The sequence below is a fragment of the Toxorhynchites rutilus genome, chromosome 1 (genome assembly GCF_029784135.1).
Source record: "Toxorhynchites rutilus septentrionalis strain SRP chromosome 1, ASM2978413v1, whole genome shotgun sequence".
Taxonomy (NCBI): Eukaryota; Metazoa; Arthropoda; class Insecta; order Diptera; family Culicidae; genus Toxorhynchites; species Toxorhynchites rutilus.
In genome coordinates this window covers 155,401,063-155,425,694 of record NC_073744.1, presented here as the reverse complement: position 1 = coordinate 155,425,694, position 24,632 = coordinate 155,401,063, and the positions used below count along the sequence as shown (strand labels likewise).

Genomic DNA, 24,632 nt, shown 5'->3' with positions numbered 1-24,632 from the left:
TTAAAAATAAATTACCATCATCAATGAAGCCATTGAATTGCTTTATTCCTGCAATCAAATCAATATCCAAATTGTTTTGTTTTGGTGATTAATTCAACATTCCATTTTCATCTGTTAATTGGTTATGAGTTTCGCTCATATTTGTTTCGATCCGTTTAGCTTCTCTCCAGCGGTTGCGATGTTTTGTGAGTAATCGACTATAAGAGCCAATTTTTTTAAATTTAATTATTTTATTCTTCCGTATGTGTTCAGACATTGCTGTTATGAAATTAAACTGGTCAATGTTAAAGCATTTCATTGACATTTCAATATGATGTCATATGTTTTTTATTACGATCTAATATGATTTACTGTTTCATGATTTTCTTCAGCATGCAACACGATTTACTACAGTACTGAATCGATTTAAATTATACGCATATACGACACACAATCTGTATCAGCGTAATATACGTATATGATGCGGATTAAATATATTTTACGACAGTGTACATCATAAAATTTATGTTTATTACACCGAATTGCAACTTAATTTGATAATGATATATATAATCGAGTTTTTACATTTTATGCGATTTCAAATATACACGATACATACTTTGATTGATATTATATGCGATTATGATTTATTCTGCCCAGCAAACATTAAGTCGTATGAATAGCTATAATTTGAGGTGATATACATACAACCAAGACACATTTGTATGATATATGATGCAGATAACTAGCATATACACACAAAAGTGGAGGCGATATACGTATATATATACGTGGAGGCGATATACGTACATATTTTGTACGCATATAAAGCCGTATATAACGATATGCGATGCTTTTTGGACTGATATGCGATTTGATACGACAACGTTACCACTCAATCCATCGATGACATGGAAAATCGTGTTTTTGCATTTTATGCGATTTTAGATATATTTGATCGATATTTTGATTGATATTTTATGCGATTGTGATTTGATACGAAATTATATGTGACTTATCATGTGCAAAGTTATACGATTCAATGTTTGCTGGGTGATTTCTTGTAAGACCTAGCACGTGCAAAATTATACGATTTAATGTTTGCTGGGCACCCTGTCCCTACATTAAATCGTATAATTTTGCACGTGTCAAGTGTTACAAGAAATCCTAATAAATCATAATCGCATATAATATCAATCAAAGTATGTATCGTGTTTATTTGAAATCGCATAAAATGTAAAAACCCGATTTTATATACCATTATCAAATTAAGTTGCAATTCGGTGTAATAAACATAAATTTTATGATGTACACTGTCGTAAAATATATTTAATCCGCATCATATACGTATATTACGCTGGTACAGATTGTGTGTCGTATATGCGTATAATTTAAATCGATTCAGTACTGTAGTAAATCGTGTTGCATGCTGAAGAAAATCATGAAACAGTAAATCATATTAGATCCTAATAAAGAACATATTACATCATATTGAAATGTCAATGAAATGCTGATGCACTCGAAAGTTTTAACAGCTGTTGAATTAAATTTCAGATAGCCGCGCGAGATAGCTGGTGGATGATAATCCAGACGACCGGAGTTCGAACCCACATCGGAGCAGTTTTCACCAAACATCAATCGGTGCCATTTTAAACAGTCATATTCCACTCCCAACACAAGTCAATCAAACAATTATTATTTCTACAAACATAAATACTCATATATAAAAATGGTGATTCGTGAGGCTATAATAAACATTTCACGAAAATATTTTGCGCCATTTGTTTTTATTCTATGTCTGTAATAAACCGTATATGAGTATGGCAAAAGTCGTATTTTTGACAATTCTTGAATATATTCATATTAGATCGCAATTCAATTTCAACATAATCGCTATTATAGCCGGTCAAAGTTGCATATTCATCCAAACAAATTCGGTAAGCATTTGCCATGTATGTATATGGCCTCCACTTTTGCATGCATATGCCAATTAAGCGCATTATATGTCAACCAAATTTTAGGGCATATGATGTTATATATACGCTTGTTATGCGATTTAATGTTTGCTGGGTGTGATCAATACTAAAAGACTTACGTAAATTAAGTTTCATTCCACCAGAATGAAGAAAAGGTCAATCAGCGAGTTCTGTAATAGAACAATTCTACGCCAAATTAACCGATCGATTTACACAATTTCGGAACCTTTCGTTTTACATGCTCTACTATTAATGGTAAAGCCCGACCGTTCACAATTATTTTCAAAGGACCGTTCAATTTTTGTGAAAATAATATCAATGATATGAGAAAAATAATATGGATGATCGACCGCTCCCAGACAGCTTAACCCTTTTATTGATCAATAAAAAAATACTCATGGTGAGCGGAAGTGTGAAAAAGTGTGAAAATTCTTGAAAATCTAGAACAGATTTATTTTATTTTGGAACATAGATGTGAATGCATTCTTTTTGAAAATTTACGTGTCCACCTGGAAATTATTCCTACTCCCTCCCACCTCACCGTGGACAACCGTGGACATTGTCGTGACCCCTACACCCTCTAATACCAGGGACATACAGCTGTACTTGCGTTGTACGTGTACAGCGTTGTACAGGTACCATCGTACCATGACAGACATACTTTGTTTGTACATTGTACCGTATGTCAAACTGACAATCAGATATTTTTCCAATTTCCACCACATATTTCAATGAAAAAGGTTTTTATTTAGTGTCTAAACTATCAAACACAACAAAAAAGGTTCCAATCTGAGTTATTAACTTAAAAGAAAGTCAATGAAAAGAACGTTTATCAGATGATTTGATTCTGCTTGTTCATGCTACCCACCACTAACCGTCTATGGCGCTGCGCACAGTACAACTGTAGCCATGTACAGCGGTAAAACAGGTCGGTACAGGTACAGCGATTGTACCGAGTTGCTTGCATGGTTCTAGCGCTGTACATGGTGACAGACATACAATTTTCGAAGTACAACGCAAGTACAGCTGTATGTCTGTCATAAGTATAAAGTTGTCCACGTGGTATGTGGACGGTCCCTAGGAAAAAACGTTAAAATCCATGCAACTTATCTGAATTGGGTGAAATTTCTTCCGACAAATGTTCAATTTTTATTGAGTGTGCAACGAGTTGTCAATCAGCCGGAAGGCTATTGTTTACATTCTGTCGTATGAATTTCAAAATATTGCAGCATCAACAGAAATAGCATATCGTGAATGCTAAAGCTTGTAGAATCAATATCGGGTGATCACAATATCAGAGCACATCTGTGTTCTCATCTAGTGCGTGTTTGATTCGATGAATCATGGAGTCTATTGGTAAAAACTCCAACTCTTCGATATCGCGACCGATGACTAATCAGGAATTTTCAATTTGCACAGATGAAGCACAAACAGATGACCGCCTGTGTCGGAGCCTTCCGATGGATGTGATTTACCGCGGTCTCGACCGGTTTGAGCTGCGTCACTTCCCGGAAGTACGACCCTCGGAGGACCACACCGTTCTGTACAATCTCCCGATTGATCCCCGCGGAGCGGAGCCGCCAGCACCGCGTCGATCGTACAGCAAGTGGGACGCGAATTATGTCCGTCTACCCTGTTCCCATCGCAGCCAGTACCCGGTGGAGCAAGATGACGGAAGCACAGCGCTTGAAAGTCGCTGGGAGCTGGTACAGAATGCGCTACTTCAACCAATCCACACCAGCCGCCAGCTAGAGGCGGCCATTCTTTCGTACAACACAAAATATGCCAACAGTTGGAAATTTAAGTCGCTTCACAAGCTGTTCGAGGAGGAACTGGAAGAGGACGAAAGTGCAGCCTTTTTCGAGCATACCCTCCCGAAAATGATCCAGCTGGCTCTCTCGCTGCCGGAGTTAGTGCCAGGAGCTATTCCGCTACTGAAGCAGGGTTGCAACAAATCGATTTCGCTCACCCAGCAGCAGGTGGCTTGCTTGTTGGCCAATGCGTTTCTTTGTACGTTTCCTCGGCGGAATACACAGAAAAAGAAATCGGAGTACAGCCTCTTCCCCGATATCAACTTTAATCGGTTGTTTCAGAGTACCGGACAGTGCGTAATTGAGAAAATCAAGTGCGTGTGTAACTACTTTCGGAGGGTTTGCGCAAGGATGCCTACAGGTTGAATATTGAATTCGTCAACGGAAGATTAGTAACTAATAATCTATTTTTAAGGGGTTCTCACATTTAAGCGGAGGTACATCAATCCGAAGCAGATTGTGGACTGGAGTAAATGTAATGCAATAATAGCGCGAGACGTAGTTCCGCTCCATGTAACTTCGGAGGGTACTATCGAAGACCAAGGCAAAGGATTGCTGCAGGTATTTTTTTAATTTAATTTTATTCATTTTCGTCAAACAAATGTAGACTACATACTTATATATTAATGTTACAATGTTTTCTTAAGTTAAATACCTTTCCTACGGTACATGTTTCTTTTTAGCTGTTTTTTATTCATTGTTGTGTCAATTAGCTCGCAGTGCTGGCTGAATATACGCATCATGCGATAGATAGGTGCGTTGTTTGCATAATTTGTTGTGGATGTTTTGGTTAGAAACAAATTGCGTGTTCTTAGTTGACGCCCAGGTACATAGAAATTTAATTTTTCTAGTAATTCAGCTGATTGTACTCGTTGCGAAATTAGATCATTAACAAAAGAAAGCATTGCAAATTTACAGCGTTCCTTTAGTGAAAGGATGTTTATGAGTATGCAGCGTGCTTCATATGAAGGAAGTGGGTATGAAGTCCAGTTCAACTTACGGAGTGCAAAAAAGAGAAACTGTTTCTGGACTAACTCAATGCGTTCTTCATGTACGACCATATACGGGTTCCAAACGTTGTTACAGTATTCCAGAATGGGCCTTACATATATGATATGCAAAAGCTTGATTGTGTATGGATCCTGGAAGTTATGTGACAAGCGTTTGACAAAGCTTAACACACTATTTGCCTTATTGATTACATAGTTGTAGTGTTCTATGAATGTGAGTTTACAGTCCAGGACGACGCCTAGATCTCTAACTATTTCACATTTCTCTACATTTTGATTTCCGAGACGTATTACAATATTTGGCACATGATTTTTTCTGCTAATTGTAATGGAGTTTCCTTTTTTTACATTCAGTTTTAGTATATTTTTATTACACCAAGTATGGAATACATGTTTTCGTTTTGTTTGTCGTTTTCATTACCAATTTCCGCAAAAAGCTTCATGTTGTCTGCATACACAAGTACATTTATACGCTTGAGAACGAAGGAGACGTCATTAACGTACAGAATGAAAGGAAGAGGACCAAGATGAGAGCTTTGTGGGACTCCCGAAGTGATTATTACTGAATTTGAGAGAGAATATTCCCCTTTATTCCGCGCGGCGAATGAGGTGAGATGGCCCATGTCCCTGATTCCCGTAGACGAATGGAGTCACTATAGTATATCACTAGATGAGATTTGAAGTCGTGTCCTCATATGTTATCGACTCGAGTATCGAAAAGAAGTTGAAAAGTAATGAAGCTTCCACAATGAAGCGAGGAACTTTGCTATCTCGCGTCACTCGCCGCGTAGAATAAGAGGGATTGAAAATGAACAATTTGTTCACGATTTGTTAGATAAGAATTGAACCAGTTTAAGAGTCCTTGTTCCATTCCAAATTTCTGCAATTTGAAGAGTAGTAATGGAATGTCGATGCGGTCAAATGCTTTACTGTAGTCGGTGTAAAGAGCTTCTATGTGTTTGCTGTTTTCCATACCATTCAAAATAAAAGTCTCAAATGCCAACAGATTAGTTGTAGTTGAGCGGCCTACGAAGAAGCCATGTTGCATACACGTTATTCTATTCTTTACTTGTTGGTAGACTTTTCATTCACTATTGCTTCGAATAATTTAGGAACGCAAGAGATAATGGCAATCCCACGATTATTACGTACGTCAGATTTAGTGCCTGATTTAAAGATCGGTACCAAAAAAGATTGTTTCTATTTTTCTGGGAATGTTCCAGTTTGTAGTGACATATTGAAAATGCAATATAAAGGAGGGGTGAGTTCCTCAGTCAGGTTCTTCCCCAATTGCCCAAAGTTGTTATCAATTTACAACGTGTAATCGATTGAAAATCTTTGGAAAATAATGAATCTTGAACGATTCAGGTACACTGCATTGATTTAATAGATTTTTCACATCTTTTCATTGCAAATTCGATCGGTTATCACCAAAATAAACATGGCTGGAACAAGGACACCCATATTTCTACTTGTTTTATATTTTACCAACAAAATTCATTTGCTATATTGCGATGAGTAAAACAAACGCCGATCAATAACACATGCAATAGGATATTTTCGAGCAAACGCTGTGAAAATGGCGAGAGCCGGATTTCCCTTTCGAAAGCACGGAAATCCGCATTCAACACTGCGCGAGAAGGTCTTGGAAAAGTATTCCAGACCACGTCATGAAAAGGAACCGTTCTCGATGTCACAGAAGGACAAATAGTTGAATGGCTGTTAGCCGAAACAAAAGCTAGATTCCCTGTGACCACAAAGAGATTACTGTTAAGCGTAGCACATTAAGTGAGAAAATCAGCTCGTTCCAATCCATTTAAAAACGGGATACCGGCTCGTAATTGGATCAATGGGTTCATTAAACGGCATCCAGGAATATTGAAACGGGTGCCAAGCGTATTGTCAAAGCATCGTGCAGTTATTTCCAAGTAACAAATCAGAAGCCTGTTTCACGAATTCCATGAGTATTTCGAAGAAGTGCTGGCTAATGTGTTGAAATTTTCGGAACAGATGTTCAATTTGGATGAAACAGCAGTACGCACAATACCTGCAAAGAAACTGGGTATAGCTGGTTCCGGCCAAAAAAACGTCCAGGAAAAGGTAGTTTACATCGATCGAGAATCTTACACTGACTTGTTTTGTGGTAACGCAGCCGTGCAGTTAGCGGCAACGTTGATTCTATACCCGTACAAATCCAGTATGCCAAAAGAAATCTGGCAGAGCTTGACCGAAAGCTCATTCACTCATTCACACAAAAGTCTTCGATGATGTTAGTAAATAATAGGTCTAAATAATAATTTTGGGAATTTTTTACGTGATATATTTGATTAGGACCGAGATGTGCAATTTCGTCAAATATATAATGAAGGGTTTCATTTTCCCCGACGACTGGAAGTAGAATGCATTCATTATCGTTATCGGGGATGAAGTCTACTTTATTTTGATTGTAGTCTCCGTAGATATGAAATTTCACTTCTGGTTCTAGTTTTGCTGTAATTCGATTTGCCGTTTGAAAAAATAATTCATACGACTTTTTATTTGCATGTTCGGGTGGGAAATACACGGTAGCAAATATGTGTACTTCGCTAGCTGTAGATAATTTTGCCCAAACATGTTCAAATTCTTTATGTTTTTCGGTTACGAGTTCTTCAGAAATGAAATTTGCATTAATGGCAATGAGAACCCCTCTTTCAGACTTCTTCTGAGATAACGATAAGTTACGGTCGTGCCGGAATACATTAAAATTATCTCCAAAAATTTCTTCGCTTTTTACGCTTTCGTTCCAGCTAGTTCCAGCTGCAAGAATAACATTGAAAGAAGCGGGTCAAATATTTTGATAAATTTCTTTCATTTTTGCTGGGCTTTTCATGCGATTGAAATTTTGACAATATATTAAAATTTCAGTCGAATTCTGTTGAGAAGATGGAGAAGTTTTTTCAGACAAATTCTACTTACTTCACTATTTTTCGACTACTAATTCCCTGTAAAGGGCGCGTCAGCGTCGTTGAAAATTTTGCGGACTGCAGAATTTTGTTGCTGTTTCCCTAGCATGTTGTAGCCATTGCGTTGCGTTCACTGGACAGAAACGTTCGGTGTGATTTGAAGTCTGCCAAGGCGTCAATACATGAAATTCCCAGTTCTTCGTGCACTTCCAGGAAAATTTCACGCAAAAAGTTTGTGACTGTTGGTAAACCTTCAGCTGCGAGAATTACAGGAAAGATAAGTCCTCACTGTGTCCATTATTCTAGAGTCTCGTAGGTGTGCCTTCAAATAGTGTCTGTCGCCGACTGCCGATTGCTCCGTAAGTCTTACTATAGGAGGTCGCATTGGGTCCAGCAGAGGAGATACTTCTTCAGGTGCTGAATTCGGTTCCACAAGTGTTGGCGGAATGGAATTTTCATTTGACGTTGGTTGGATACTGTTGTAATGTGGCTGGTTTTCTGCTCGGTACGGGTTGATTGTTTCGCCCTTCCTGAAATTGATGAATTTCGGGACCAAGAGAACAGCAATTGGATGGTCGGTGTTTGGCCCACCAGCAAACTGCACTTTTGCTGAGGCCAGCAGTTCCTTATCCGATTTCTCGGCTTATTCGCTTTGTTGCCAATGTGCTGACTGCTGTTGGGTGCAGTTTGCTTCTTCGTTTCCTGTTCAGTTTTGCTTTTTTCTGTGGCGTTTTCTTCAAGCCTACGGATTCGTTGTTTGGCGTCGAATTCCGGCCAGTCTGGTTTCCAATGCCATTTATGGTCAAAGCGGCGCCATCCTGGAGAGGTGTGGTCTTCCTTCGTATCGACTATTTTTATGGATGCGCGGCCTTCAGATAATTCCTTTTCTAAGCTTGGAGTTGGCTTGGCAGTGTGGGAGGCACTTAAAGAAGACAATGCACTTGCCATTTCTTCCATTTGTGTTTTTACTTCACACGGCAGTGTAATGTGTGAATCCCTTTAAAATGTCTCAAAATGTCTATTACCTCGATAATTATTCTGAGTTGTTTTGGGTTCCTTCGCAGGTCGATTTTGCTAATAAGTACGTAGGGGGAGGAGTTCTCGGGCATGGCTGCGTTCAGGAAGAGATCCGCTTCGTCATAAACCCCGAGCTGTTGGTCAGTAGATTGTTCACAGAAGCGCTCAAACCGCACGAAGCGTTGGTGATGATGGGTTCGGAGCAATTCAGTGAGTACAGCGGATATGCCTCAAGTTTTACCTTCGCAGGAGATTTTCACGATGAAACTCCGCGGGATTGTAGCGCACGGAGAGAGTGCTACGTTGTAGCTATCGATGCGTTACATTTCGTACAGGGCAGCCATCAGTACAGGGAGGAGTTGATGCTGCGGGAGCTGAATAAAGCTTACGTCGGATTCTATCATCCGCTTTCATCGCCGGCGCCCGGAGTAGCCACGGGAAATTGGGGCTGTGGAGCTTTCGGAGGGGACGCAAATTTGAAGGCGTTGCTGCAGCTGATGGTGTGCTGTGTACTAAACCGTCCGATTGTCTACTACACTTTTGGGGATCGTGAACTGAGGGATCGCATCGCTGCGATGTATACATTTCTGGTGGACAATAAAGTAAAAGTCTGTAAGTATCCTCCTACAACATATTTTCCATTAGAATACTAGAAACTTCTGATCCACAGCCGACATTTGGCGCTCGCTAAGGGACTTTCGCAAGCACAATCTCGGGGCAAGCAAACTGTACGCATACATTTACCAAGATTTTTACGATCGGCAAAACAACAAAATGTCCTGCTTCCATTTGAGAAGCCCGAAGCGAAAGGACAAATCCCCGGAAGTGATGCACGATCAAATGACAGTCAGTTCGGATCAATTGGACGATGAAAAATTGGCCAACCTGATGAGGGACCTGGTCGACACTGACGACGAGCCACAGTCTGTGGAGAAGCCCTGCACATCCATTTCATTGGCGGCGAATGATAGCCGAAACTTGGAAGCGAATCACCCCCCAGATGAAGTGGTCGTTACACCATCGCCCAAGAAATGTGGTCGAATGTCATTGATTGCTGAGCTGGATCGGAGTTATTATTCGATCGGACCGGGTCCGGCGAAGAAGCTCTGCCCTTCGACGTCTCCCTGCTCGATGAGTTTGAATGGAAACGAGCCTCCACGAGAAGAAATAAGAATACAGATTGAGGACGACGAAGAGCTGACGCCAGAAGAGTTGCCCAGAGATGAATGTGTAGTGGAAGGTGAAATCAGGGCTGAGGAGAGTCCGGAGGAGTTTGTTGATGGAACACCCCCAAAGGAAGTGAGGAAAAAAAGTTACAGCGGATGTAGCGCGAATAGGAAAATTTCGGACTATTTCGCTAAAACCGGTAAGTAGCAAGGTGGACGTGTTGTTAAACTGTTGACAGTGAAATATATTGATATGTTGCCTTTTGAAAGTTTGTTAATTGTTAGTATTCGTAGTTTTTATCACCAAATCTTCAGAGGCAAAGGAATACGAACGGGTCATAGCTCGATGCATACCTCCCTAATTATTGTGTACATAGCTTAGCTAGCAATTGTGCCCTCCTGGATACTTGCAAGGCCTACCCCCCGGTGTGGCTAGCGTTCTCCGGAAGATTGATTATTAATGTTGCCAGCTTCCAAAGCAGCTGCACTATTATTTGGTAAACGCTGTTAAATTACTATCACAAAGATCATAATTTCCAGATCAAATGTTACTATTTAGTGCAAACATTGTGTGTTTCATTTGTATTTTATAGTATGTGTTGAAAATTTGTTACATGAAAGTATAGCGCGTGGCGTTAAAGGGAAATTTGCATATATAGACAATATGGTCGGGGTTCTGCTAAAACGAACCAAGCGCCATTGTTTTCAAAATTGAGTTGCTTTCACCATTGGATGCAGAAAATTATAATCTCTCGACTGTAAAATGACTATGCCATTCGGACAATTGACAACAGCTCCAAAAGAAAAATTCTGCGTAGCAGACTGTAAAAAAAACGAAATTGCATTCAACCAAAGCGAACCATAAACCCACAATATGGCATCGGTGATCGTTTCCTCCAAGAAGGTAGATCCGAAGCTTTAACAGATATTTCTGTGTTGGACAGCTCATGGGATCAGATGTCGTCGGGATCTGGTAAGTAAGACAGTCAAATGGCTGCCATAAAGTGTAGAAGCGTGTTAAGAGGCTGGTCTGCATTTATCTAAATTGCGTTCAACCGCAACGAACCAAGTGTAATGTATTCTTAAATCAATTTATTATCATTTATCAAGATATTATTTTGTCATGAACAGCAAAAGTGAGTCAATATATATACTATTCATGAAATTAGTCCAGAGCCGTTACAAAATATTAATGTGTTGTGTAATGATATTATGTTAATAACTAGCATGTACTTGGTTCGCTCTGGCTGCAAATAAAACGAAGTTTTGCGTGTCAAGCAGAAACATATTTTTGTTTTTTTTTCATATTTCTAAAGGTTCTGAATCAGAAATTGACGACGATGTGTACCCACAGCATGAAAGGGAGTATTATGTTTGACATCCTGTTTGTAACATGTGAGCGATAAAATGATAGATTTGAACCGACACAGTCAATTAGTGGGAGCCCAAACTTCAACTTGAAATATCTCAAAATAATGTTTTTGGCGCTTGGTTCGGTTTGGCAGAACCCCGACCATATATACATTGTATTAGATAAACCATTGATACTCATACTTCTCTTATGTATGGTAGAACCTAATGAAAGACACACCTCGATAAACCTGACCAGAAAAATTGAGGAAATTCGCTCAAAACATTTGGAATTCAATCTTGGCAAATATACAGCGTTACCGTAGATAGCGCAAGGAACGTTGTCGCTATTGGAATGCATTAAAGAAGTCACAATGAGAAGACTATGCGCAAATGACAAATGAGTCAAATAGTGATATATTCGCTGGAGATCACGACGAGGATGACGTTTCCTATTTCTTCGAAACCGTTGATGGTAGTATCAGAATGCATTAGATGTGGTACTCATACCTTCAAACTCGTTGTAACTGATAACACAATTGGATGTCACATTAAGGAGACTGCTATTACATCAACAATAATATAACATACTAGCTAACCCGGCAAACTTCGTCCCGCCCATTTACTTGATTAATTCTCGAGCAATGCAGACATTTGTGTTTTATTTGTATGGCAGCCACCCCTAAGAGAGGGGGGAGGGGTATCTAACCACCATAGAAACATTCATTGCACCCTAAAGTTTCCATATGCCTAATTTGGTTTAATTTGCTTGATTAATTCTCGGGTAATGCCAAAATTTGTGTTTCATTTGTACGGCAGCCCCCTCTAAGAGAGGGGGAAGGAGTATCTTAACACCATAGAAACGTTTATTGCATCCTAAAACCTCCACATGCCAAATTTGGTTTCATTTGCTTGATTAATTCTCGAGTAATGCAGAAATTTGTGTTTCATTTGTATGGCAGCCCCCCCTTAGAGAGGGGGGAGGGGTCTCAAAATATCACGAAAACCTTCCCCGGCCCCAAAAACCCCTACATACCAATTTTCATGTCGATCGGTTCAGTAGTTTCCGAGTCTATAAGAATCAGACAGACAGACAGACATCACTCCATTTTTTTATATATATATAGATAGATAGATAGATAGATAGTTGAAAAATAGGAGTTACAGAATGATTTAGATATGTATGTATGTAAAATAACGCAATATCTTCCATCTTAACAGTTTTTAGGTGAGTTTGACATAAGATATGCTCTACTCACGTGAACACATGCCTCATACAGAAAAAAAATTATAAAACGTGAGTCAGTGTTCAAGATCATATGTTCTCTATCGTAAACTTTCTGGTGGAAAAAGTAATATTGCATTTCAATTCAGTAATACTCACTAGACGTAAGTTATGGAATATAATTGAGGGGCTCGCGGTAAAAAGGAGTCAGCTGCTTTTTTTTCAAATTTCGAGTAAATCGCAAAAAAATACCGCACCGTTTGCACCGCAACGTCGAAGTAGGCGACTGCAAAATACCACGTAGCTCCGCTAGGAGTGCTCCGAACAAATTTTCTTCCGTGCCATTCGATCCGGGCCGTTTTTCTACTTACGTAGCTGTAAAAACTCGCGAAATTTTCAAAAATGCAGCTGACGCCTTTTTACCGCGAGCCCCTCAATTATGGATCTTTTTTAATTAAATAATTTTAATTAAATAAATGTCTAATGATTTATAAACATCGCACTATCTTTACGTAATGTCAAAGCTTATGATGAAGCCTTCTTTGAATCTATTTAAAAAAATGTCGACGAGACAATGCTCGTTCGCTAACTGGACTGGAAATTCAATCCAATTATAGAACCCCACTCGCTAACTGGTTTGCAAAACAACAAAAGCAAAACTTCCAATTGAATATGATACATAAGTGGGCTACAACCTAGTTAGGGGGGACCCCGGTCTGGAAGCTCGAAAAAATATAATTTCGTTTTTTGCATTTTTCGGAAGCTTATGCTAAGAAATGTTGTGCTAGAAAGATTCTTCGATATTTGATATCGGTGTAAAGTTACAGCCAAAAGTATGAGATCACCTCGAGAGATACTGTATTGTTATAAGAATTTTTAAACGCATTTTTCGAAACCATGTTTTTCAGCTGGTGGTATCGATATATCAGAATCTACGCAACCGATTTGGCTGAAATTTTTTACCAGCATGTAAAAATGGATTATCTCATGCGTTCTATTTTTTTTATGAGCTTCTAAACAGCGATTTTCCATTGAAAATAACAAATTTCTAACCAAAATTGCCACCATTTTGACAATTTTTCGAATTTTTGAAAACCTCTATGTAGCGCTTTAGGTATTGTCCAAAAGTTTCAAAATATTCATTGGGATTCGTTCTGCGACACCCCGTTACCTCAGAACCGATACCACCAGTAAGGTACCGATTTTCAGATAGCATCTACGCATCCAGCTGTCAACAGCGCAATAATCATTATTCGAGCACTCAATTCGCGTTGACAGCGGAAGGGTGTCGACATTTGGATATGACATTAATTTGTATGAGGCCAACTATTCAGCCCTAAGACAGTTTTAAATTGCTAAAATTTGTATGAAATTTTTTTCTTGCCTTTTTTTATCTACTAGAAGTACCTTGTTCTGACCCTCATTTAAACAATTTTCTATGAATTTCCAGATATTCTCACCAAAACTAACCATCTTATATATAAAATTCTCGTGTCACGATTTTCGTGGTCAAACTCCTTCGATTTTAATGATATAATACTCAAAAAACTTGGTAGGTCGTAAACTATATATGATACCGCTAGGATACCTATTACTTTATATTTGATACCGGTTAGGGTGGTCCCATGCAAATAAAATCGGAATAACTTTGTTTTCGTATTTTTTTTTTTGCATAAAATTGGCTTGAAAAAAAACTTATAACCACATATAACCAATTTTCACCATCATCTCCTTTTTTTTATCGCGATATATGTATTTTTATATAAACGATACCAAATAATTGATTCGTCGTTCGTTTTTTAAACAGGACGAATTTATTTACGTTGTTTAATGCCAGATGGCACTTCGTCCTCTTCATCGAATTTCACCCTACACATACGCAAGTAACCTCAATTCGACTAAAACTAGGAATATTGCCGGCGAGCTGGAAGCCTTTTTGGATGAGCACATTGAATTATTGAAATTATTCTAATCACACTCATGCTCGGAATGCAAAATAACAGTCACGCTATTGTCGTCAATCCTGATAAAAAACAGGAAGTGGGTTATATCTATGGTATAACCGCAAGGGTGATGTAGGACTATCGTTGATTTAGAGATCATTTGTTTGAAGTTGAATATGAATTCATTCTGAATAAATGAATATTTGGAGAACTTCGAAAACGAGAGCGTTACGTTGGAGGCACAAGGTTTTATGCATCCAATATTGGATACGGAAATATCCTACTGATGGGGAAGAATAATCTTCAGAAGCTATCCTGTTAATTGCGATTGATTGAAAAATCACAAAACCAAATATATTTGGTCACAGTGTTACATGGATAGAAAACATTAAAATAAACTCTTTCACATGAATGTAATTTTAAATTCTCAGAGGAACTGGCAGATTATTTTCAGTAACGATTGGATATTTCCACATTTTCCTCGATACTAGAAGCCCACCAGTGGTTTATGCTAACTCGATAACCATCTGTTAATAGCACTTGATTGAAACATATTTGGTCACAGTGTTACATGGATAGAAAACATTCAAATAAACTCTTTCACATGAATGTATTTTTAAATTCCCAGAGGAACTGTCAGATTATTTTCCGGATCTTTCTCGATGCTGAATGGCATCCAAATGGAAAGAATTCCGCGCGTGTATGCGTGTGTGTAGCGGCTGCTTCGAGATCTTCCCGGGGAACCGTTTGTGGCATCACTCTCCTCCTGATGGATTCCCTTCTGGCCTAAGGTGCACAAACAGGCTCTTGGTGACACCATTCATCCGCGCTTTCATGATAAATGAAGAGCTTCACCACAACAGCGACAACATGCTCCAATCGCTGTTCAATTAGAACTGAGTGGATTTCCGAGCGGCGCTCGCTTATATACCGATTGGTGATTTCAATAGCCTGTTTTGAAAGCAAATTTAAGACTATTGAAACAAGTTTTTGGATCAGAAAGTAACAAGTATAGAACGCGTAGACATTTTATCTTTCGAATGAAGTGTTTATTATATCATTTCGTTCAGTTGTTTAGGAGCTATTAAAGCTTAAAATCTCGGTCTACGGCGTAACGCTTTTGTTTTCGAAACTTTGATTTTACACCCAGGATAGAAATGAAAGACGTAGTCCTTCGTCAAAAGACTTTTCTGGAAAGCTCGCCATGCCAAATATTTTAATCAAAAACAGTTGATCCCCGAGCAGTGCTACATTTATAACAGCAACAGTTTTAGAACTACAAATCAAAATCATCTTAAAAGAAAAATGACGGGTGGGTAATGTTGGGAACATAACCGGAGAGTCGTAGGACTACACCATGGATGTCCATTATTCGAATGTCATGAAGCACAGACCAAATTTTCATGCACAAAATTACAGAAAAAATCAAAGGATAAAACAGAATCTCAGCACTCAGCAAACACTCAAATGTTTAGATTCAAATACGAAAAAATCAAAATTTGTCGTGCAAATGACGTGCGGTGCAAATGTTGCAGGGGTTATTGTTCAGCCGGCAACGAACACACACTTGATGGCAAGCATAATAGGAATTTACCGTCTGGTATCGTGATATAATTTGACTTTGCATTCCTCATGAATAACTGTGTTATACTAGTCAAGTCCTTCATTTGATACCCATATTGATGGGGCTTCGAGAAAATATGTAATCCGCCGTTTTGTAGCGGTCGCTATCTTAGATTTTCAAGACAATGAAATACGCAGTTTTATAATGACTGCAGAGATAAAGTTGTGTTTTTGGAGGCGATCTGGCGTAGTGGTAACATCCATGCCTCTCACGCTAAAGGTCACGAGTTCAATTCTCACTCCCGACATTCTTCCAAAAATGGAAGTAAAAAGTGACGAACCAGCCAAATGAGTTGAAAATCACTATAATACAGATAAAAAAAAAAAAAAGTTGTGTTCCAAATTTTAGATCAATTGGTCATCAGGAAAGGGGTCAAATTTCAATTAGTGGTACAGCGCCATAGACAAACATGTTACATACATACATACAAATATGTCACAGCTAAATAAAACCGTTTGAAAACTCTAGCATTTTTTTAAATCGAGCGCGATTAGCCACACCTTCACCAGGCGCGACGCTTCCACCGCTTTTAACACACTTCGATAGGCTCTCCTGCTCCACATCCCATAGAAACTCCTGATATAACTATGATAGAATGCGGCCAAGCACCACCATCGCTCACTTTATAAATATAGTTAACGTTGTAGCGACCCCCTATATTTTTTTTATAATCTCTTTTGTGTCACCCTCCTTCACCTTGTCCATACCTTCGCCCGTACCCGTGGTTCCCTATAATGAATAGCTGTTTGCCGTGGGAGCGAGGACAAAATGTATTGAAAAATAGGGTATTCTTCCTTCCAAATTTTCATCAATTTGAACTTTATATGGGTGCTCCCTTGGCCGAGTGGTTAGCGTCATAACTAACATGCCGGGTGTTCGGGTTCGATTCCCGTTCTGGTCGGGGGAATTTTTCGTCAAAGAAATTTCCTCCGACTTGCACTGTGATCACGCGTAGTCTAGAGCTTGCCACTCAGAATGCATTCAAGGCGTGTTATTTGGCATAGAAATCTCAACTAAGTACTAATAAAAATGACGCAAGTAAACTACGTTGAGACGGCGAAGTTCCTCTTGGAACGTTAGTGCCATTGAAGAAGAAGAACTTTATATGAGCTGAAACCGTAATTTGTAGCATACAAACAATTGCTGAGGATATTTCCTATCAATGTTTGTATTTGGAACCAAAATCCATTCATTAATGGAGGAGGTATTAGCGTTCAAAAACTGAACACTTTTTCACACCGAAATATTGAAATGGGCCCCTATATTGAACGGTTAGACGTAGTCCTACGTCAAAACTATCCTAGATTGAAGTGTATTGTTATTCTCACATATTGCACATAACGATTGTAACTAAATAGTTAAAACTCAGTAATTTAATTGTTGATAACAAGGATTTCTCAATAGTGTATTTTATCTTAAGGAATCAATGAACAAAGCATCTTGACGATGTTCCTCACGTGCTCAATTTTTCTTTCGGATGAATTGAAGTTGAGTATTGATCGAAGTGTAAATATCGGATTTGGTGAAAAGCTGCACTCTTCTAATTATCCATCGAAACGCATCTTATAACAAAACTCAAAACATCCTCGCGTAAACTGTATTTGTTTTACATCGGATAATTTCGAACGGCATCGACATCGTTTGCCTAGTTATAAAAATGTAAATTACAACATTTATACCAAGCCATTTTTGTATGTTATGAATGAAACAATGTAAAACCTTTTCAGTGTAGAAAGAATACTTAAATCCGGGAAATTTGAAGAAAAAATCTGATTTTTCTTGAAAATTCGACGAATTTCGAACCAAAAATAACAAAACATTATCATTTTACTAGTTGCGCCATCTAGTTGAAAATCTAACGTAGATTCGTCAATTGCATTTTAGATTAGAAAAAAATTGGTGCTGTCCATAATTGTTACACTCGGTTTCTCAACTACGTTAGCCTGCTCGACGCAATTGTACACAATTTGTACGGATCAGATTTTCGCACTGAAAATTCTTCCCTCTGGGGCTTGCGTCACTTTGCGAGATTACGGCAGTGTTGCAATGGCTTTCTTTCTAGGAAACAAAACCATCACCTTTCGTTAAGATTTCTCTCAAAATCATAGGTAAAATATATTTGTTTGCATACATATTCTGCATTATTATCGACTTGTTTTTCGCCAAAAGTACGTTGCAGACCGTCTGAATGAAGGCGATTATTATATATGATTAGTTCACAGCAGCCAATGGTTTTCTGAATAGTGGAATCTTGTAGAACAAGTGTTATTACGGTTAGTACGATGTAAGGATACTGTGAATACGTTCTGTGTATATAATGAAATATGCAAACCATTCTCCACTAACCAACTGTTGACTAGTTCCTTCTCTAATCACTCGTGTGGTGAACTGAAACCCCTTCGCTATGATCTGGAACAAACAGTTCTCTAATCCAAAATCAACTATCAACTAGCAACTGACACACATCTATCAACGTTCACTCGAATCTCGCCGAATTGGTTCACACAATCGCTCCCGTAAGTAGTTATCTAGACGTGATATACTGATTTATTGATTAAAGTGGGATGACCTTCACAATAGTCGATAGGATACACGAACTACACACTGAGATGTAAATGACGCTACACACGGAAGATTTAACACTCTCTATGCACCTTGTCGTCTAGCTATTCCCTAAACCTTATTTAAAATTTCATGATAATACTCGCCATAAACGGCATAGTTGTAGAACGAAATTCGCTTAAATGCCGTGGCCAGACTCTCAACCTCTTCGCCAAACTCTTGGAAGCCTGGCGGTACTGGAATGGGATTATTTGTCCTGAGCACAAGCTGGGTATAAGCCAACAATCGTTTCCACATCAAGTTCCGCACAGGGGATTCCTTTTTGGCGATCTGCAGGATTTGATTCTTGAGTGTGCTTTCCACCGGTTCCAGCAGCTGCGGCTGATGCAATTCCTGCAATCGACCAGCAATTACGGAACGCACATGCAGCCAAATATTCTCGATCGTATCGTCCAAGTCCTTCGTGTTGTTGCAGTTCTGAACCAAAATGATGAGTTCCTTAGCAATTTTTTTGCGAAGATCCGCAGCCTGGGCGATCGACGGCACGGCAGCACAGGTAATGGCGAGCGTTGAGGCACATGTGCAAAGACGGGAGGCACGACCCTGCAGACCAATTAGACGATCTCGATCCATTTCGAGCATCTCCGGAAAGTCGTTTTCCGAGTTCCAATCGATCAGTTCTAAATAAGCGTTGAAAATAGCATCCTTCGAGCGACGCTGCTGATCGCTTCCGTTGGCGTTGGGGGAACCGACAGCGTCGGCAGCAATTTCGGGCACTTGGTTGCGCTTAAGCCACTTTTCCGTCTCCGGGAATCCATCTTTGTACAGCTCTAAAAATTGTTTGAATTTCTGCTTTTCATACTCCACCGAGTTGGCAATCACATCGTTCCTGGCAGCGTCCAGCAAACAGTTGGCCATGTCCAATTTCATGACTGACAGTGCCTCCAGGATGCCACGGAATAGCTCCACCACATCGTCAATTTCCTTCAGCTTGGCAATCTGTTCGTCGCGCACCGGGGCGCAAGAGAGAGCCATAATGTGAATCACAAACTTGGCGTAGGCCTGGAAGTCTAGCGTGCCCTTCTCGGCCTGCTGCCGTATCACAGTTTCGTCCAAAATCTCATTGATTCGCGCCAGGGCACGTTCGTTATTTTTGCTGAGAACACTCTGGAAGGCGTCCTTCACGTCAGCCAGCAGCTGGATCGCCATATCGTAGCAGGGCGGATCGCGACCGAGTTGCTCGCTCAATAGATCCCAGTAGGCCTTGTGCATGGTGTCCTTTATCAGCCGCTCGATCGAGTTCTCTGGCGGTTCGTACGGTTGCAGCTTGAAGTCACTGTTGATGGCAATCTCGTGGGCCAACGTCATGTTTTCGATGTTCTTGACGACATCCTGGACCTCCTCGAGCGTGAGGATCTTCGGCGGGGATCCCGATGTTCCGGGGAGGACAAAGCGCGTTGGGCCAGATCTGGAAGTGGAAAAAATTGGGAAGGAAGAGATAGAATTTTAGTCCTCGTCATTTTATATTTGTATTGGAAATAGACCCTCGCATTAAGAACTACCCTGATGATTCTAATGGCCCCGGCAGAAAGCTCTCCGAAAATTAACAATTGTCAGAGATCTTAGAAAGTATTTTAACTCGGTAGAAATTGTTAAACAAATTGAGCAAAACAAGCTACACGTGGAAATTAAAGACCACAAGCGACGACGACGATGTTAAACTAAAAAGGCTTTAAACTTTTTAAACAGGCAACAAACAAGCTGCTGAAATTACTCAGTGTAAACTTTTTACGGTGGAATACTTGGCTATATTCCTTCAAAAGCGTCACCACAACAAACGAGCTGTGTAATGGCTTGATTGTGTTGGGCAAAATGCAAAGTTGTACGATTAAGTAGCAGGCGATCAGCGACAAGATGTGTGTTGAGGATAAAAGGCTGGTTCTACAACTACAGCATCATCAATGGCCCGCATGGAGGAACACCTGATGTGAAGATGGAAGCCTTCTACGCGCAGCTGCAGTATGTCTACGACAGTTGTTCGCGTCGATACATCAAGATTGTCCTCGGGGACATGAACGCTCAGATCGGCAAGGAAGACATGTACAAACTGGTGATCGGACATGACAATATGCACACCGAGACGAACGGCAACAGTCAACGATGCGTAAGCTTTGCAGCTTCCCGAGGACTCGTAGTCAGAAGTACCTTCTTTTCCCGCAAGAACATCCATAAAGCCACATGGAGATTAACTGACCAACGAACAGCTAACCAAATTGACAACATTCTCAGATTTTTTCTCAGACATCACCAACATACGCACCTACCAAGAAGCGAATATCGACTCGGACTACTATTGGTGGATCAAACCATTGAAGAAGTGGCGGATCCTTCGGCTGAAGGAGGCCAGGATGGTGATAGTTTAGGATTTGGACACTTCTTACACTTGGAAATTAAACACAGGAATACTTCTAAACACTTGTGGTTTTATTGGCGATGCTTATTATTCAAAGGTTGGATTTAGAATAATGAATATTGCGGGTGCTGTATTTCGGGTTTCGCTGCTGGTTGTGGTTGTGTAATGCACCACGCACTGCATTTTAGAAGGAAGGGAGTGGTTTGTATGGGAAAAGGATAGGGATGGACATGAAATTTGGAATTAGGGAATACTTGCTCCTCTTTCGCGCTGTCGGTCGCGAACAACTATCTAGTAACGATTTGTATGCGCTCACAACTGTGGACTGTTTATCAGATGCTACAGAGCCGATCCGATCGGCTCGACATCAAGCAGCTAGGGAACTGCCAAGCTGGGGAAGACTATGCGCAATAACTCGACGCGACACTTCTCACAGTAGAGGAGTTAATCTTGTCTTAAAAACGGTTGGTACAGAATTCGCACAGCCATCAGGGAATCCGTGACGAATACACTAGGAGTGGAGGCACCAACCGGCAGAAACGCCTGGTATGATGAGGAATGCGAAGTAGCGGTGGCGGAGAAAGTTGTACTTGGACGAACTCCCTGAGGGCCTGAGGACGGAACGACATGACAACGATTCGGAGACGAAAGAAGCGCCAACAGGAGGATCGTGGTCATGAGCAGCTGAAACAGCTGTTCCGTATCAATGAATAGCGAAAGTTCTACGAGAAAGTAACCCAATCCCGCAGAGACTAAGTGCCGCAAGCCGACATATGGAAGGAACCCTGATCACGAACGAAGACGAAATGGTCGACAGATAGAAGCAGTACTTTGACGAGCACCTGAATGGCGATGCAGCAAGCGAAAGCGAAGATGGATCTGACCTGGGTGCCTGGTCCCCGATCTACAGTGTGAGATTGGAAGGCTTAAACACAACAAAACCACCGGTAAATACGGCGGTTGACTTGGATCGTGTCATCTTGGCGGCTTGGTCGCCGCGTTTCTTTATACTAGTTAAATGGGGACCTTGACCCTAGAATAAATAAAAAATAGAACTAACGCTTTTTGCTGTGAGGATTTATACCCAAGACGTTTTTTTTCGCGCCACAATCTAACCTAATACACTTCTTCTGAGCGGTTATTTCTGTTACCCAGAAATACTCTCGAGTCCCTTCGAGTCGCACAAAGGCTTAAGACAAGGGGATGTCGCGAGTCGCACAAAGGCTTAAGACAAGGGGATGGACTATCATGCTTGATATTCAACATCGCCCTTGAGGGTGTCATCCGAAGAGCTTGCATCGACATGAATAGCACAATTTTCACACGGCGGTGAAACTGCAAGATTTCGCTTTAATATTAGGCTGTCAAAAAAGTCCTGCGGTATTTTTTTTGAATTTTCATTTGTTCATAAAATTAGTTGCAATCATCTGTTTTAAGTCAAATATGCGCCGTTTTGTTCGATGACTTGTTCCCAACGAGATGCCAACTTCATAATACCCCTGTTATAGAAGCTCGCTTCCTTATTGGCAAAAAACTCGGATAGCCAATTTTCACAGGCCTCTTTTGTGGCTAACTTCTGACTACCTAGCTCGTTCGCCATGGACAAAAACAGGTGGTAGTCACTTGGTGCAAGGTCCGGACTATACGGCGGATGCAAAAGAACCTACCATCCGAGCTCCCGGAGCTTCTGGCGCGTCAACAAAGAAGTGTGTGGCCTGGCGTTGTCTTGATGGAAGACAATGCGGCCTCTATTTAGCAAAGATGGCCTCTTCTTCATGAGTGCTACCTTCAAGCGGTCCAGTTGTGGGCAGTACAGGTCCGAATTGAGCGTTTGGCCATAGGGAAGCAGCTAATAATAGATTTTTCCTTGACAATCCCACCAAACACACAGCAGAACCTTCCTGGCCGTTAATGAGGGCTTGGCCACCGTCTGAGCCGCTTCAGTGGGCTTCGACCACGACCGTTTGCGCTTCACGTTGTCGTAAGTGACCCACTTTTCATCGCCAGTCACCATCCGCTTCAGAAACCGGTCGATTTTGTTGTGATTCAGCAGCGATTCACATGCGTCGATACGGTCAAAGATGTTTTTTGCGTCAACGTGTGTGGCACCCATACATCGAGCTGTGAATCCAAGCTTCTTCAAATGGTTAATAACGGTTTGATAACTTATCCCCAGCTCTTGGCCGATGCTACGGCTGCTACTATGCCGGTCTTTCTCGGCTAATTCAGCGATTTTGTCGCAATTTTCGACGACAGGCCTTCCGGAGCGTGGCGCATCTTCGACGACCTCTACACCAGAACGGAAACGTTGAAACCATCGTTGTGCGGTGGAAATGGAAACTGTATCGGGTCCATAAACTGCACAAATTGTATTGGCAGCTTGAGATGCATTGTTGCCTTTGTCATAGTAGTACTGTAAAATATGTCGGATTTTCTCTTTATTTTGCTCCATATTTGCGACACTATAACTCACGAACGACTTAACCAAACAAAACACTGTTGAGACGCCTGGGATCCTGGCGAAAAATAGCCCAAAAACGAGTTGAATGGAGCCGGCTCCTTGATACAGCACAAACCGACTCTCGCCTGATAGGTCAGCCATTCCATGCCAAACCGATACAGTGGTTCTCAGATTTGCGTGAAAAGTTGTAGTTTTGTACTCTATCGCAAAATATTAGACCCGTACGTTTTTGTTTTTTTCATTAGGGTGCCCATTTCCATTTTAGGGTTGTCCAAAAAATCAACTCAAGGGAAAACCCTTTTTCCAAAAAATATTTTTTTTTTTAAATTCATAACTTTTGAACTGCTGGACCGAGTCAGATGTTTGACATATCAAATTGAAGTGGATGAATGGTCTTCTTTGATAAAATAATACTTTTGAGGAAAAATTGGACCAAACAAATACAAATACAATCCATGATAACGAAAACAAAAAACAAATTTTCTAAAACTGTAGTATTTTTTTTAAAAAAGACCAGCTAATTCGCTTCTATTTGATATGTCGAACATTTGAGAACCACTATATCGGTTTGGCTTGGAATGGCTGAGGTAAGATATGTAACTTTTCTGCATCAGAAATCAAATTTGCTTCATCTGAAAATGAAATGACGAACGTTAACAGTGGAAAAACTGATGAACAAGTGGTGTTTGGCAGCAGATGCGTTCATTGTGGCTCAATAACAAGAGACAGGAAGACGTTTATGGAAATGTACTTGCTCGAAACGAAGCGTCTAAGAAAAAAGTAAATTTTCATGTTTCTATTTGGGAAATATTGGACCCTGCTCACTACATTTTTCAAAAAATTAAACCTTCATCAATCATCTTCAATAATGTTAGTTTCCCGAACTTCTGCATATTTTTTGTTGATGTCGATCGATCTATGAAGGAAGAAATTCAAGTAATTCTGAATCATTGTCGATCGTGGATAATTCCTCATATTTTCGCTTCGAAATATAACCATATCAATTTTTCAAGAATGTGTTTCACTGATGGTTCAAGAATTAACGAATCCACTGGCTTTGGTATCTTTAATAAACTTCACATTAGCTTCCATAAACATAAAGACCATTGTTCAGTGTATGAACTGGCTGCATCACGTAATTAATCACGTCAAT

General features: G+C 40.2%; 2 protein-coding genes across 8 annotated transcripts in view; one reads left to right on the top strand and one right to left on the bottom strand.

Moving 5' to 3' along the window:
• Window positions 1-3,148: 3,148 nt before the first annotated feature.
• LOC129762745 (poly(ADP-ribose) glycohydrolase) lies at window positions 3,149-10,170 on the top strand. The gene is made up of 5 exons (XM_055761263.1): window positions 3,149-3,311; window positions 3,375-4,127; window positions 4,182-4,327; window positions 8,783-9,347; window positions 9,406-10,170. The coding sequence occupies exons 1-5, from the start codon at window positions 3,299-3,301 to the stop codon at window positions 10,107-10,109; spliced, it is 2,181 nt and encodes a 726-aa protein (XP_055617238.1). The 5' UTR covers window positions 3,149-3,298; the 3' UTR covers window positions 10,110-10,170.
• A 7,952-nt stretch (window positions 10,171-18,122) lies between these two features.
• The window catches only part of LOC129762988 (T-complex protein 11-like protein 1), a 40,970-nt gene continuing 34,460 nt past the window's right edge, over window positions 18,123-24,632 (bottom strand). For all 7 annotated transcript variants that reach the window (XM_055761649.1, XM_055761645.1, XM_055761646.1 and 4 more), the window contains one exon: window positions 18,123-20,073. In XM_055761649.1, coding sequence (XP_055617624.1) covers window positions 18,717-20,073 — 1,357 coding nt within the window. In that variant the 3' untranslated portion in view covers window positions 18,123-18,716. The remainder of the gene's footprint in view (window positions 20,074-24,632) is intronic.